Source organism: Peromyscus eremicus, chromosome 3 (genome assembly GCF_949786415.1).
Source record: "Peromyscus eremicus chromosome 3, PerEre_H2_v1, whole genome shotgun sequence".
Lineage (NCBI taxonomy): Eukaryota > Metazoa > Chordata > Mammalia > Rodentia > Cricetidae > Peromyscus > Peromyscus eremicus.
Genome location: NC_081418.1, coordinates 58935352 through 58949058, shown reverse-complemented (window position 1 = coordinate 58949058; position 13707 = coordinate 58935352). Strand labels below are relative to the sequence as shown.

Sequence of the window (13707 nt, the reverse complement as noted above, 5' to 3'; positions counted from 1 at the left end):
TAGGAGAAGAAAGGGGAGGGGACGGGTGTGTGGTGGACGTGAAGAGATGTGGCTGTTAAGCCTGCAGAACACACACAGTGGGGAGATTGAGAATGGACGGAGATTTCTCCTCCAACAGGAAACTTCTGCTAATTTCCCACAGTGTGGGTGCAGAGGCCATGGGAGATCGGCAGGCAGTGTGCACGCAGCAGCAGCTGACAAGGGGCAGGCATTACTCAGGGAGAAGAAGGCAGAAGCAAACGCACACAATGAACATTCTCGTCTGAAAGCAGCCAAGCCGATTTATCACGACACTTTATTTTACCCAGCAGTGAGAACGCAGCTCAGGGAGCTGCGTTCTGAGAGACAGTCTTTTTGTCTTCCTTATTCTCGGGTACCAGGCTGGCAGCTATGACTCGGGGCCAAGCAACTGATGCACAAGCTCGACTTTGAGGCTGGAGATGCTGGCCTGCATCTGTAATGCCAGCCGTGCACACAGTGAGGCAGCCGGTGGAGATGGGAGAGCTGGCCAGAAGCTGTGGAGCCAGCCAGCCCACGGTGCGGCCAAAAGAGGCTGTTCGCACCAAGTAGAAGGGTAGAAATTACTTCAGAAAGTTGTCCTCCGACCTCCACAGGTGTCCTGTGGCACCAGTGTGCGCCTGCGCTCCCTCAAACAACTAAAAATAAGCACAAACATTTTCACTGGTATCCACCCCACACATCTGCCCCTCCCCTGTTCCTTTATGTCCAGGTACTGGAGTCCCAGGGCAGGTTAGTGACCAAGAGTCCGGGAAACAGCACCCTCTCCTGTAAGGTTCAGCTGACAAGGAGAGTGTTCATATGAGTCGTGAACTCAAGCTGTTGACCGACCGAAGTGTCTTGGGATGTGTTATGGGAAAGGTATGAGCTACCCGGGGCTGTAAAGAATTCGGTGGTTTTCAGAACAACATCGTAAGATAGAATTCACTGACTGGTCTTCTAGGGAAGGACTGGATCATGAGGGAGGGAACATGGAGATTCCACCCTGGCCTGTAGAGCCTTAACAACCTATCCTGATATCTTTGAGGTGAGGCCTGTCTGGCCTGAGTGGGCTTTGAGGAGTCTGGGGTAAAAATGGAGAAGTGTGCGCCACCTGCTGGGAAGCTTGGGGAAAGCCTGTGGGCGCTGGGACTTGAGTTTCTCAGGTTTCAGAAAGACACAGGAAATGGGGTGGAAATCCCCAGCACCCCCATAGGCCCAGGGACGATGGCATGGAAATTTCAGGGCTCTGTCCCACCATATGCTGTCGCTGATGCTCACTTCACTGTCCAGGGCACCCAAAGTACCAGAGCTCCCCTGAGGACCCGCTAGAGAAAAGCAGAGCGACTCCCCGGTGATCCTCCCGGCCCCTAAGTGGCTGTCAGAGCCATGGTGGGTTCCTCCTTACCTGGGCCGGCGGCGGGCTGCCTCCAGTCACCAGTGTGAGTCCCTTGTAGGCAAGTGGGGGACCTGTGCCTGCTGAGTGATGCTCTCACAGAAAGACCACTTGCAGAGCCATCAATCAGGTCAGGAAAAGAAGAAAGCCACTGTGGCACAGCACACACCACTGCCCTGCACACTGTCCCCTAAAGTCGGTGGGAAGGCCTTGAACGTCCTGACATCCGCCAGAACACAGCACAAGTGCTGTGGTGAATGGCCGCTTCCTGTGGAAAGCTGTCACCCTGCCCTCCTCACTTCCCCTGCAGGAAGGTATGAATACACACAGCACTGGGAGCCAGGCTCCGGGAAGTGGGGGACAGCCCCCTCCCCCAGGTTCAAGCAGGCCCTCTTGGGACTGGAAAGTGCTGGGCCCCAGATTTCCCCATTAGCACTCAGGGTAAGAATCTGCACTCCCCCAAGCCCCTGGGCTCCGCGTCACCAGCTTTGGGTCCCCTAAACAGGGACAGAAAAGCACTGCTGGTCCCAGAGGACCTGGACAGGCCCTTTTAGAGCCCAGCTGAGCTCAGACCTGAGACTGGGTGCTGGCTGCCTCTTCTCTGCTGTGTGACAGGGCTATAGATGGTCATTGTGGGGTTTCTCACCTATGGGAAGTTCAGATGGGCTGGGAGCAGGGTGAAGCATTTCTTTACCTGAGGGCACCTGTTAAGTATTGAGCCTTGAGCGTAAAACACAGCTCTGGCTTATACAGGTTCTCATCTCAGAGAATTCCCCATGATACTTTCTGTTGGCGGGGAAGTGTGCTTGACTTTAGATTGTGAGCACTAGGTTTTCAAGGGTCTGGGGAGGTGACACACTAAGAGATTGGTGAGAGAGAGAGAGAAGAGAGAGAAAGAGAGACAGAGACAGAGACAGAGAGACAGAGAGAGACAGAGAAAGAGAGAGAGAAAGAGAGAGAGAGAGAAAGAGAGAGAGAGAGAGAGAGAGAGAGAGAGAGAGAGAGAGAGAGAGAGAGAAACCAGTTAGGTACAGCCTTCTGCAGCATTTGAGAAGATATAACTCAAGCTGAGCATGGTGGCTTGTTTGTCAGGGGGCTGAAGCAGGAGCATTGCCTTGAGTTAGAAAACAGCCTAGGCCACTGAGTCAGACAGGCTAACAAGAAGCCGTAGCTCTTCCTTAAGAGGAAATGGTAGTACCCTTTATGGATGTCATTGTCCTTTATCCTGAATTCCGTAATGACCAGCTGTGTCTGCTTTCCAGAGGGATTCAGGTTTTATGTTTTGTCTTTATCCAGAGGGAAATAAGTTTCTCACATCCTTAGGGCGAGAAGAAGTTCTGCAATAGGAGGAAAGAGCTGTGCAGCCAGGCTTCAACCTAAGTTAGAGCCTGTGTCCCTGTGGAGTGAGCCAGGAGGAGGGATTTTTAAAAGATCTACATTTCAAAGCAAAGGACGGGAGGAAGGACAAAGGGTCTGGAGGGGTTTGTTGTTGTTTGTTTGTTAAGAAAGAAAGGAAAGGAAAAGAGAAAAAATTCTGAGGGATGGCTCTGCTCCCGTTGGAAAGAATTTTTTCTTGTTTTGATTTTTATTTACCCCTTGGCTTTTACATTTTCAAGTAGTTTCAACCCAGTAGACAGTGATGGTGCAGGGTGGATAGGGGTGAGGAAATCAACCGGCCATGATCCATCCTGACAGGGTGTAACTCTTCAGACAAGGCCAGACTCTCAGAAACCTCAGAGTTCATGACTCTTCTCTCATTGTTACTGTTAATTAAGGAAGCAAAATTCCAGACCCTTTGCTTTGGTTTGAACAAGGAAGGAAATCTCTGGCCAGCTTATGTCACTAGAGATCTCTGTGGAAGGGAGGGCAGGAGGACTGTAAGAGCCAGAGGTGGTGGGTGACTGCAAGAGAACAGTTTACCAGACAGAAGAGGGCGGTGCACATAGGAGCTCACACAGGCTGTGACCGCACGCACAACACCTGAGCAAGGGCAAGCCAGACAAAAATCCCCACTCCAGCCAAGAAGCTATTCACGAGTTATAACACCCGGGAGAAGGAAAATCGATTTTCTTCAAGGAGATGACACTGGACATGTCAATCACATCCCAGGGCAGGCCTCATGCTCAGGAGTACTTGGTCAACAGATCCAACTTCATGTTGTTGTTAAGGCATAAAAAACATCAAGTTCAGAGAGGAGGGAGGTGGGGAGGATTTGGGAGGACTTACTTGGGGAAAGTGAGAGAATATGACCAAAATATATTATATGAAATTATCAAAGAATAAATATAAAAAAGAAAAGAAAATTCTTGTTCTTTTTGTGCTGTGATTTTGTCCCCATTTACAAGCTACCAGGTGTATTCACTATTTCAAGGGAAGAATGACCCACAGAGACAATGAAAATGTCTAAAGGAAGCTTTAGTTAGACAAATTTATTTTTAAAACTCTGAATGCATATAGTTAAAGTTGAGACTCATCACCTCTGAGCCTTTGCAAAGCTGTTGTCGTGTTCCCGGTACTGTGAACTCTGAGCAGAGTTCGAAGTAAAAATCAATTTTTATAAGATTTTCTTCTAGATATAACATCTTCTAAGACCAGCATTATCTGCTATCCTGGTCCCCGATGGCCTGGAGCATCATTCTGTGGTACAGTACGCAGATCAGGATGGCCACACCCAGGAAGATAACCACGCCCCGTCTCCTGCCTGGCCAGTAGGATATCATCCATTTCCACAGCCCAGGTAGCAGCCTGGGGGGCAGGGGCCTCTGCATCCGTGCTGCCACCATCTTTGCCACCTTGGTGAGTTGGTCCTGGGGGTCAGCGCCCCGCAGGGTCCTCACCAGATCATACACTTCGTTGGTGTAGTATGCGCCTCCGTGCTCCCTCACCAGCCCCGCGACCAGGCCCAGCAGCTGTTCAGCTTGTTCCTCGCGCTCCTGGCCGGTGGCGCGGTTGTTCAGGGCACACACGCGGCCCCCGCATTCGGCCACCAGCTCCCGCAGCGCACGGTTGTTCGTGAAGCGCACGTAATCCTGCAGAGGCTCTCCAGCCAGGTCCTCCTTGCGTGTGAACACCACAACAGTCCGTGCCATCACCTTCTCCCCAAACACCCTCTTCACCCCGGCCAGCGCCTGGCTGTCCTGAGTAGTGAAGCGACCCAGCTGGGTGACCAGCAGCAGTGCATGCGGCCCAGGTGACGACAGTAGGAAGCAGCGGGCTGTCTCCATGCACGTGGGGTCTGTCTGAGAGACCTCAGAGCTGAAGACATCTGGGGTGTCCACCACCTCCACGTGCCAGCCGGCCCACTTCCTGCTGGCCCAGGAGCAGGCTTTGGTGACAGGCACAGCCCCCAGCTTGGAAAGGAAGCACTTCTGGCTCAGGATGCTGTTACCTGTGGCACTCTTGCCGGTTCCGGTCCTGCCTACCAGGATGAGCCTCAGTAGGGGCACCCGTGGGGCCCGTGAATCCTCCTCTGAGCCTGAGGACCAGATATGGCAGCATTGAGTCAGAGTCTTGGCTTTTCCCTGGGACTCACTTGTGTTCTAGCCTTCAGCACAAAAGGGAAGGACCCACAGTGCCTGCTCCCCTTGGAAGCCTGGTGCTCCCATCTGCTTTGGGCTCTCAGAGCTCAGGCTCCTCCCCATCTTTCCTCTCTGCATTTGGATTCTCTATGCACCTGCAGGTGCTCCCGCTGCATTTTAGAAGGTGCTCATCACAACTCCTGGGTCCACCAGGGTCTCTGGTCCTGCACACTCAGGCCGACCTGATGCTGATCTGACCCTAATGTTCCCCTCACATGCTGGCCATTGAGCACATGGGAGCCCCTCAGTCCCAGACACAGGTTGAGTCACAGCCCATCAAGTGCTCCTTGTGTAAGGGCAGGGAGTGCTCAGTCTAGGACATAACTCTTCTGCAAAAGCAGAGATAATGTGGGGCTTTCAACTGGGTTGTTAGAGAGTGAGAGAAGAGAGCTCACCCTCGTCCCTCTTCCTCCTCTCTTGTCTGAAGCTGGCCCCCTAAAGAGAATGCCCCCCTTTTAGATAATATTTTATTACATTTTATTTATGAGGAGGCCATACTACTGTGTCCTCTGGAGGCTAAAGGTCAAGTTTCAGGAGGCAGTTCCCTCCTCCCATCATGTGGACTCAGGAGTTGAAATCAGCTCATCAGGTTTGGCTGTGTGTGCCTTTACCCAGTCATCTCCCTGATCCCCAAATACTAAATACCAGTTAGTCCCCTGTTCTGGAGACCTGGTGAGTGAGGCTCACTCCACTGCTGGATTTCCCATCCTCTGTGTCATCTTTGTGGAGACCAGAGTAGGTTTAGGATCCTCCTTCATGCTTAGGAACCAGTGACAGGCTGGTCAAAGCTCTGAGCTTCTCTCAGCAGGGCAGGGACAGAGGCACAGCCAAATGCAGGACCCAGGTCCTGCTGTTTCATCCCAGGGGCTTCCAGACCCGAGCAAGCTCCACCCACTTCTTAGCCTGGGCTCCCACACCAGCCAGGACACCTTGAGAGAAGGGCTCTTACCATAGGCGCTTTCCTCGTCTCTTGCCATCTTCCTTCCCCCCACGCGCCTCAGAGGACTCTCAGTTCCGATTTCCTCATCCATGTGCTCATTCCTGCAAACAGGCAACACCCAACCACAACATCAGGCAGAGTCCAGGGAACAGGGGACTTCAGGGAGACAAAGTAAGGCTTCTGTCTACAAGGAATTGAACGTGCAGGTGTGTGCTTTGGGGGACAGGTGGGTGTCTAGAAACATGGTGGGTGCCTTTTGTCCACCACAGTAAAATCTGCTATTCCTTCTTAGAGATAGCATCTGGATTTTGAAGAACAGCTTCCGGGGAGCCCAGGAAGATGGTCGCAGTGCTAGCTTGACAGCCTGAGCTTGCTCTCCTGCCCCTGTAAATGGAGAGGACCAACTCCACAGTGTTACCTTACCCGTTTCTGAGTCCTTCTCTTTAAGCAGCTTCCCTTCCACCAAAGATGCTCTGACTGCAACGCTATTTATAGAACCAAGCGCTCTCTGGTCCCGTGTGCCTAATCCCAGGAGTGCCTAAGCACAAAAGCACAGTGTCCCCTCAGTCTGCTGCGCCAGTCTCATTCCAGCTAACAGGCCTCCGCCTGTGGCTGCACAGACACCAGATTCGGCCTCTCCAGCCCTCTCTGGCTTTTCTCTGGTGAGAGCTTTGCTCCCACGTTTTTCTGAGCGTGTCTCTGCATTTCTCCATCATTTCAGAATCTCTTCGTCTCCACTATGGGTGATGTGTTTCCTCCCACACTCCCTCCTGTGGGCACCGCACACTGAGAAATAGGAAATGTTAACTCAACAGCCTGTCTCCCGAAGAGGGGCTTTGGGGACAGGTTGGGTTAACACTCCCTCTCTCTCCCCAAAGCCTTTAGTGTAACGCACTGTGTGGTTCTGTGTCACTGTTCTGGGTGCAGAAATCGACAAATTCCCATAAACGATGCAGAAACGAAGAAACAACCATAAGACTGAGGGCAAGAAGTAAGACTTCTGCAGGAGCTTGAAGACCTTATCCTGGAGAAAAACGAGGAAGTGTGTGCTGGACTCCAGGGGTCTCCAGGGGAGGCCACCGGGACTCCCCAGAGTTCATAGTGAAAGCAGATGTTATTTTCAATGGTTTTTAAGAGAAAAATAAACACTGGGTAAGATCTTGGGTGACAGATGGTTTTTATTATCTGGGAATATAAAGCATGAATGATTCTGTATGCTTAAGAGAACTCAAGAGTCATCTGGTTCCTTGCCTCCAGGCTTGATGTTTCTCAAAAATATTTAGGTGTTCCCCTCAACATCACATTTCTTGGACCCATCCTCAGTGGTTCTGGTACAAGTGGTACATTTCTCATGAAGATAATCCACATCCAGGTTTGAAAACAAGCTATTTCATAAACTCTTCATTGTAGACATAAAGAAACCAAGGTCCCTGCAGTTGGAGTGGGGCAAACTTCAATCAGGAAGCAAAGGTTTAAATGCTAGGTGGGGACAGGGCTTGATGACCAAGTTCCACTCTCTGAGGTCCGTTAGAGCCCCCCTCCTACAGGTGGTGAGGATAAGAGACTTCAGAGGGCCCCAGACTCGGCACATAGAGACTTGGCCTCAAAAGAATGGTTTATAGGGACCCAGGAGTAACTTTGGCCTTCGCTGAATGTGCAGTTTGAGGAATGGCGTCGTCTAACCTGCGCTTTGTTCCTGGAAGGGAATCTAGAACAGATTTCTCTTACCGGATGAAAGAAGTGTAGGAAGAAACAAGTCTGCTCCTCAAGAATGTGTGTACTCCTAGGACTTCCTCCGACTTTGCTCAAGGTGAAACCTAGACCATCCCTCAAGCATCTGGAAGTCTGCTCTTGTCTGTGCTGCATGTCTGGTGTGTACCTGCGTGGTGCTTTGTAAAATGCGCTGGGTAAGCAGCAGGTACTTGGGTCTCGCAGCCCAGCCCCCTCTCCACCCCAGCTCACAGGCTCAGGCTCACCTTTCTTGGTGATAGACTCTGAAGTGGCCCAGAGAAGCCCCAGCCTCCTGCCTTCCCTTCAGCTGTGAGCGCAGAAGTCTCTGTGCCGAGGGCTGAGCAGAGAGGAAGTCACTGAGCTGCCTGGGTCTCAGAGATCAGGAAACTGAGAGAAAGGCCGGATGATGATGGCTTAAAGAGACAGAAACATTTTCCCAGTTTGTATCCCCTTGATCTCCTTTTGATGTCTTACCTCAAGTACTATATTGAATAAATATGGGGAGAGTGGACAGCCTTGTCTTGTTCCTGATTTTAGTGGAGTCGCTTTGAGTTTCTCTCCAGTTAATTTGATATTGGCTGTTGGTTTGCTGTAAAGTGCCTTTATTGTGTTGGACTGGCTTATCCCAGTGATCAGACCGGTGAATACCCTAACTGTCATCACAGAGCTTTTCTCCAGTAACTGATGGAAGCAGATGCAGAGATACACAGCCAAACACCAGGCAGAGCTCCAGTAGTCCAGTCAAAGAGAGAGAAGAGGGATTCTATGAGCAAGTGCATCAGGATCATGATGGGAAACCTGCAGAGACGACCAAACCAAACTAGTGGGAACTCATGAAAAGTTGGATCAATGGCTGTGGAGCCTGCATGGGACTGGACTAGGCCCTTTGCATGGTGAGACAGTTGTGTAGCTTGATCTGCTTTGGGGGAGGGGGGCTGGTGGTAGGATCAGAATCCATCCCTGGTGCATGAGTAGCCTTTTTGGAGCCCACTACCTATGATGGGACACCTCATGCAGCCTTGAGGCAGGGGGAGGGGCTCGGACTTACCTCTACTGAATGTGCCTCCCCATGGGAGGCCTGGCCTTCTTGTGTGGCGGGAGTGGGGGGTGGGTTGGGAGTGGGAGGCTGGGGGGTGGGAGGAGGGAAGAGGGGGATCTTTGATTGGTGTGTGAAATGAATGAGAAAATTTTCTTTAAAAAAAAAAAAAAAAAAAAAAGAACCATTTTCCACGCAGTTGTGGTCTTGGCATTTCCCCTATGGAATCGATCACTGTGACCAAGGGGTGTCTGTGTCCAGCAGGGTCAGCAGCATCAAACATGCTGCCATAGCTAAGGAATGGAAGGAAGATCTGGGACCTGAGGTCTCACTCTATCCTAGAACTGGTTACTGCTAATCTTCAGTTCTCTTTTGCTCTTTAAGGGTTTTTCTTACTATAAATTAGTCTTCATGCTGAGACAGAGGATGACAAATTTAAGGCCATTCTAGGGTACTTAAGAAGACCCCATCTCTCCGGGCATGGTGATGCACGCCTTTAATCCCAGCACTTGAGGGGCAGAGGAAGGTGGATCTCTGTGAGTTCGAGGCCAGCCTGGTCTACAAAGTACAGCCAGAGCTGTTACAAAAGAAAAAACCCTGTCTCAAAAAAAAAAAAAAAAAACAAAAACAAAAAAAAAAACAAAGGGGAAAAAAAAAAGATCCCCATCTCAAAACAAAACATCAAAGGTTAGGGGTGTGTAACTCATTGGTAGAACATTTACCTGAGTACACAAGGCCCTGGGTTATATACCCAGTACTGAAGTAACAAAAAAGAAAAATTTAAAAGAATAGAATACCTAATATCACTAAGACTGATATTGGTTATTAGTAATTAATTTTTAAATCAGTTCATACAAACTTTGTGCTTTCCTATTTCACTAACTGAAGATTTTTTTATCAAAATATGAGTTATTTTAAAAAGTCTTTTAATGGTGATTGGGGTAATTGCATGTTTTTTCTTTCTTTTTTTCCAGGTTCATAATTTATTGTACAAATTGAGTATTACACGATGAGTTGACATCAGCTTCTTCAGGCATGGGACTAACAGATGAGGTCAGACATTTCAAAATCCATTTATGTTGCCTTCACAGCTGGGGTTTTTTAGGCCTTAACTTGAAGTATAAGACCAACAAAGCAATGCTTCCATATGTGGCCAGTACACAATTCATTCTACCTGTGAGAGTGTAAGAGTTGAAATACTTTTTAATACCAGTGAACTGGAATTGGCCATCACTTTCTGGACCAGCCATGACTTCTATCTTCACCCAAATCACAAATTCCCACAGCTGATGTCCTTCAACAAACCCAGCTACCAGCTCGGCCCGACCGGAAGACCACGTTTTTTCTTTTGATCTGTTAATATTGTAAACTATGTTATTCCTATGTGTGTATTTATGCATGTGTGCATGTATATTTGTGTGCACGTGTGTGCACTCATGAGCTTGTGTGTGTATGTGTGTGTGCACTCATGTGCTTGTGTGTGTATGTGTATGTGTGCATATGTGTGTGCACTCATGTGCTCGTGTGTGCATGTGTGTGTAAAGATCAGTTCAAAGGCTTGTGGACTACTGATGTGGAGACAGAATGATGATGAAGGGAACTGCTAGGGACTCATCGCAAGATCTACGGAAGGAAGAAGGAAAGCACAGGATTGGCCAAAGACAAGCTAGACTGAGACTCAGTCACGACAAATCGTGACTCTACATGGCACTCTACAGCTTGCACAGACCTTGAGATTGAACAAGAGGAGACTGGACTCTATAATTCTATCAGCTGGTTATTGGATGTAAACTTCCCCTGGAGAAAATGCCTCACCTAGAGGCATCTCTCTTCAGCGGATGCCAGCCTCTGGGCAAGGGCGATAGCCAGTGGGGACTGCCAGTGGTCAGCTGGAGGGAAAGACCGTCTCTGAGCTGTCCCTACAGGCTGGGCATGCTGATATAATTTCTCTTGCTCCATGCTTTCATCCTCTGTCTCAGCACAGCTTTAAAGATGTACCCAACAGGCACAGACAGGTCCAAGTCTAGGGAGATTGAGGCAGGAAGTATCAAGAGTTTAAGACCAGCCTAGGCAGCTTAGAAATTCCCTGTCTCAAAATAAAAACTAAAAAGGGGTCCGGGGAAATACCTCAGTGGCGTAATAATTACCTAACACGTGTGCGACCCTAGGTTCAGTCCTCACTAGAGAGGCTGAGAACCCCCTCAAGGAAGCTTCTTGACCCACCTCTCCACTCTTGCCCTTGTAATACTTAGCTTAGAAGGAACATTTTCCCTGTATTCTCCACCATCTAGCCATGTGACCGTAGAAGTGGATAAATTCAAGACAGAAGTGAGGAAGAAGAAACAGACCACGGCTAAAACCAAAGAGCAGGGCTTCTGTGAACTACTGAATTCACGATATATTTTATTCTTGCGGTTTAGAGCAATTCTGGGAAATGATTCAGACCACAGACATATTAAGACATTATTGACAACTGTCTTGTGGTTTCTTGCACAGTCCTTGTTTGTGAAGAATGTCTGCTTAACCAAGCATTCTGCAATGACACCGATGTTCCCAGGGCTCATGAGGCTATGAGGTTTTGCAGTGTGGCTGGAGTGATGGGGAGGCTACGCTGCACATTTTAGTTCATGAGATTAAATATTGCATTCATGTGGCCTGTGGCTACCATTTGAGCAGAAGTTACCATATTTATTTTCTTCTCTGTTTTCGTTTTCAGTGCTGGGGATTGAACCCTGGGCCCAGCACAGGCACGCTAGGCAAGTGCTGTAGCAGTGAGCTGTATCTGGCCATCTTTTTACCTCTCATTATAAGACAATGTCTCACTAAGTTGCCCAAGCTAGCCTTGAATTTGCACTGTAGCTGAGGCATCCCTTCAGCTTGCCATCCTCCTGCCTCAGCCTCCCCAGGTAACTGGTATTACTGGCCTGCATCACCAGGCTTGGCTAAGGCATATTTTTTAACAAGATGATGCAGAATACTGTATGTGGTGAGGGATGAGGCACAGGTAAAGATGTGATAAAAATTGCAAAGCAAAAAGAACAAATGGATTTAGTATTTTAAAAATCCCAAGCTGTGGTGGAGAGGCATGTCACTGGTAAGTTTTACAGTGCTCTCTTGTAAGCTTAATTAGCCTGCTGTCCTTTGGGGGAAGTTTTAGACTCGTCATACTTTGGAATGATTATGAGTTGAATTTAATTTTTTTGAACATACCCCCCGAAATATCCAAACTCTCATAATTAGATCATTTGCTATAAGTCACTTGCAATCTCTTTTCCCCACACCCGTTCTTTCAGAGGAAACTCCACAGAAGCCAGGCTGCCTGTGCTCTCCAGTGAAGGCGTTTCTGTTCCCTGTGGGCAGGGCAGAAGGAAGCAGAAGGAACACATCTCCCTGCTTCTTTCTGCAGAGTCTGCTTGCTGCTGACTGTCAAAGTTTCACGGAAGAGGCAGGTGCAAAGCCACCACCCCCCCCGGGGCAATTGTGAGAACACAGTGCCAGTACTGAGAGCGGGTGCAAAGCCACACACACACACACACACACACACACACACACACCACACACACACACACACACACACCACACACACACACACACATATACACACACACACACACACACACCACACACACACACACCACACACCACACACACACACACCACACACACACACCACACACACACACACACACACACACACACACCACACACACACACACACACACCACACCACACACACACACACCACACACACACACACACCACACACACACACACACCACACACACACACACACCCCGAGGCAATTGTGAGAACAGGGTGCCAGTACTGACAGCGGGTGCTCCAGCACAGGAAGCACACAGATGTGTCGCTTGTGAGTTTCCTGTCTGTGGTGCCAGTTGTAAGTCACTGTCTTTTTCTTGAGGGTCAAGGGTCATGATGTAAAGACAGTGGCCACTTCTTTGGATCAGTTCATGGAAAAAGCTTGGGCAGGGATAGCGCCATGTCCTGCTCCAACGTGTCATCCTCAGGCTCCACAGACAGCATCTCCTTCTTCTTACCCCACACCTCTTTTAAATGCATGCTAAGGAGGAGATAAATACACATGAAGTGGTCCTTTTTACTTGTGAATTAGGGGCTGGAGAGAGGGCTCATCAATTAGGAGCACATGCTTTTCTTGTAGAGGAGCAGGTTCAATTCCCAGCACCTTCATGATGGCTCATGACCATTCATAACTGACTATTCATAACTCCAGTTCCAGGGGATCCAATGACCTCTTCTGACCTCCACCCTCCCCTGCCCTCTGACCTCTTCTGACCTCCACCCTCCCCTGCCCTCTGACCTCTTCTGACCTCCACCCTCCCCTGACCTCTGACCTCTTCTGACCTGCACCCTCCCCTGCCCTCTGACCTCTTCTGACCTGCACCTTCCCCTGCCCTCTGACCTCTTCTGACCTCCACCCTCTCCTGCCCTCTGACCTCTTCTGACCTGCACCCTCCCCTGCCCTCTGACCTCTTCTGACCTCCACCCTCCCCTGCCCTCTGACCTCTTCTGACCTCCGTGGGTACTGGTATGCAGTGCCTTTATTTGTGAATGAATGTGACGTCGTCGTTCTTCCTATGAACCCACTCTTGTATTGACTCTATTTTCTGGATGTTAGCAGAGGGGTAGTAGAAAAGATGAAGGCATTCAAGCCCTCACCCACTGCAGGCAAACTCACAAATTTAGTGCTCGCTCATGCAACAGAGAGAAGTGGTAAACTGTTAGATTGGCATTTAATTTCCTTATACTTTATAGAAACCCTTGATATATTGTTAGAGTTACTTGAGAGTTATTTCGAGATGTTTGGATGGAATTGTTAGGGCTCTGCAGAGGCTGGGGAATGCAATGGTGGCTTCCTTCCTTAAGATTACCATGTAGGTCTTCTCAATCTGGAGTTTTGCTATATAGCTTTATATTGGATGTGTTCTATTCAGAACAAGGGGGCCTTTAGTGTGAACTACAGTGTGGTGGGAATGGAGAAGGTTCGGTG

General features: G+C 49.3%; 2 protein-coding genes across 3 annotated transcripts; both read right to left on the bottom strand.

Moving 5' to 3' along the window:
- Nucleotides 1-3840: 3840 nt before the first annotated feature.
- LOC131906877 (GTPase IMAP family member 1-like) lies at nt 3841-7979 on the bottom strand. 2 transcript variants are annotated; one of them, XM_059257705.1, is made up of 3 exons: nt 7888-7979; nt 5921-6012; nt 3841-4868 (listed from the first exon to the last, which is right to left on the bottom strand). In XM_059257705.1, the coding sequence occupies exons 2-3, from the start codon at nt 6000-6002 to the stop codon at nt 3991-3993; spliced, it is 960 nt and encodes a 319-aa protein (XP_059113688.1). In that variant the 5' UTR covers nt 6003-6012; nt 7888-7979; the 3' UTR covers nt 3841-3990. The 2 variants fall into 2 exon arrangements, with proteins under 2 accessions (XP_059113688.1, XP_059113689.1); XM_059257706.1 differs by having other exon boundaries at nt 6335-7971.
- A 1675-nt stretch (nt 7980-9654) lies between these two features.
- Nucleotides 9655-9931, bottom strand: LOC131905815 (ATP synthase membrane subunit K, mitochondrial-like). Its single transcript, XM_059256625.1, has one exon. The coding sequence runs from the start codon at nt 9926-9928 to the stop codon at nt 9764-9766; it is 165 nt and encodes a 54-aa protein (XP_059112608.1). The 5' UTR covers nt 9929-9931; the 3' UTR covers nt 9655-9763.
- Between the last annotated feature and the right edge of the window lie 3776 nt (nt 9932-13707).

Coding starts and splice junctions, on each gene's coding strand:
- LOC131906877 (XM_059257705.1), bottom strand. CDS start 6,002: ATGGATGAGGAAATCGGAACTGAGAGTCCTCTGAGGCGCGTGGGGGGA. Junction 4,869..5,920: donor AGACGAGGAAAGCGCCTATG/GTAAGAGCCCTT, acceptor TCTGGTCCTCAG/GCTCAGAGGAGGATTCACGG.
- LOC131905815 (XM_059256625.1), bottom strand. CDS start 9,928: ATGGCTGGTCCAGAAAGTGATGGCCAATTCCAGTTCACTGGTATTAAA.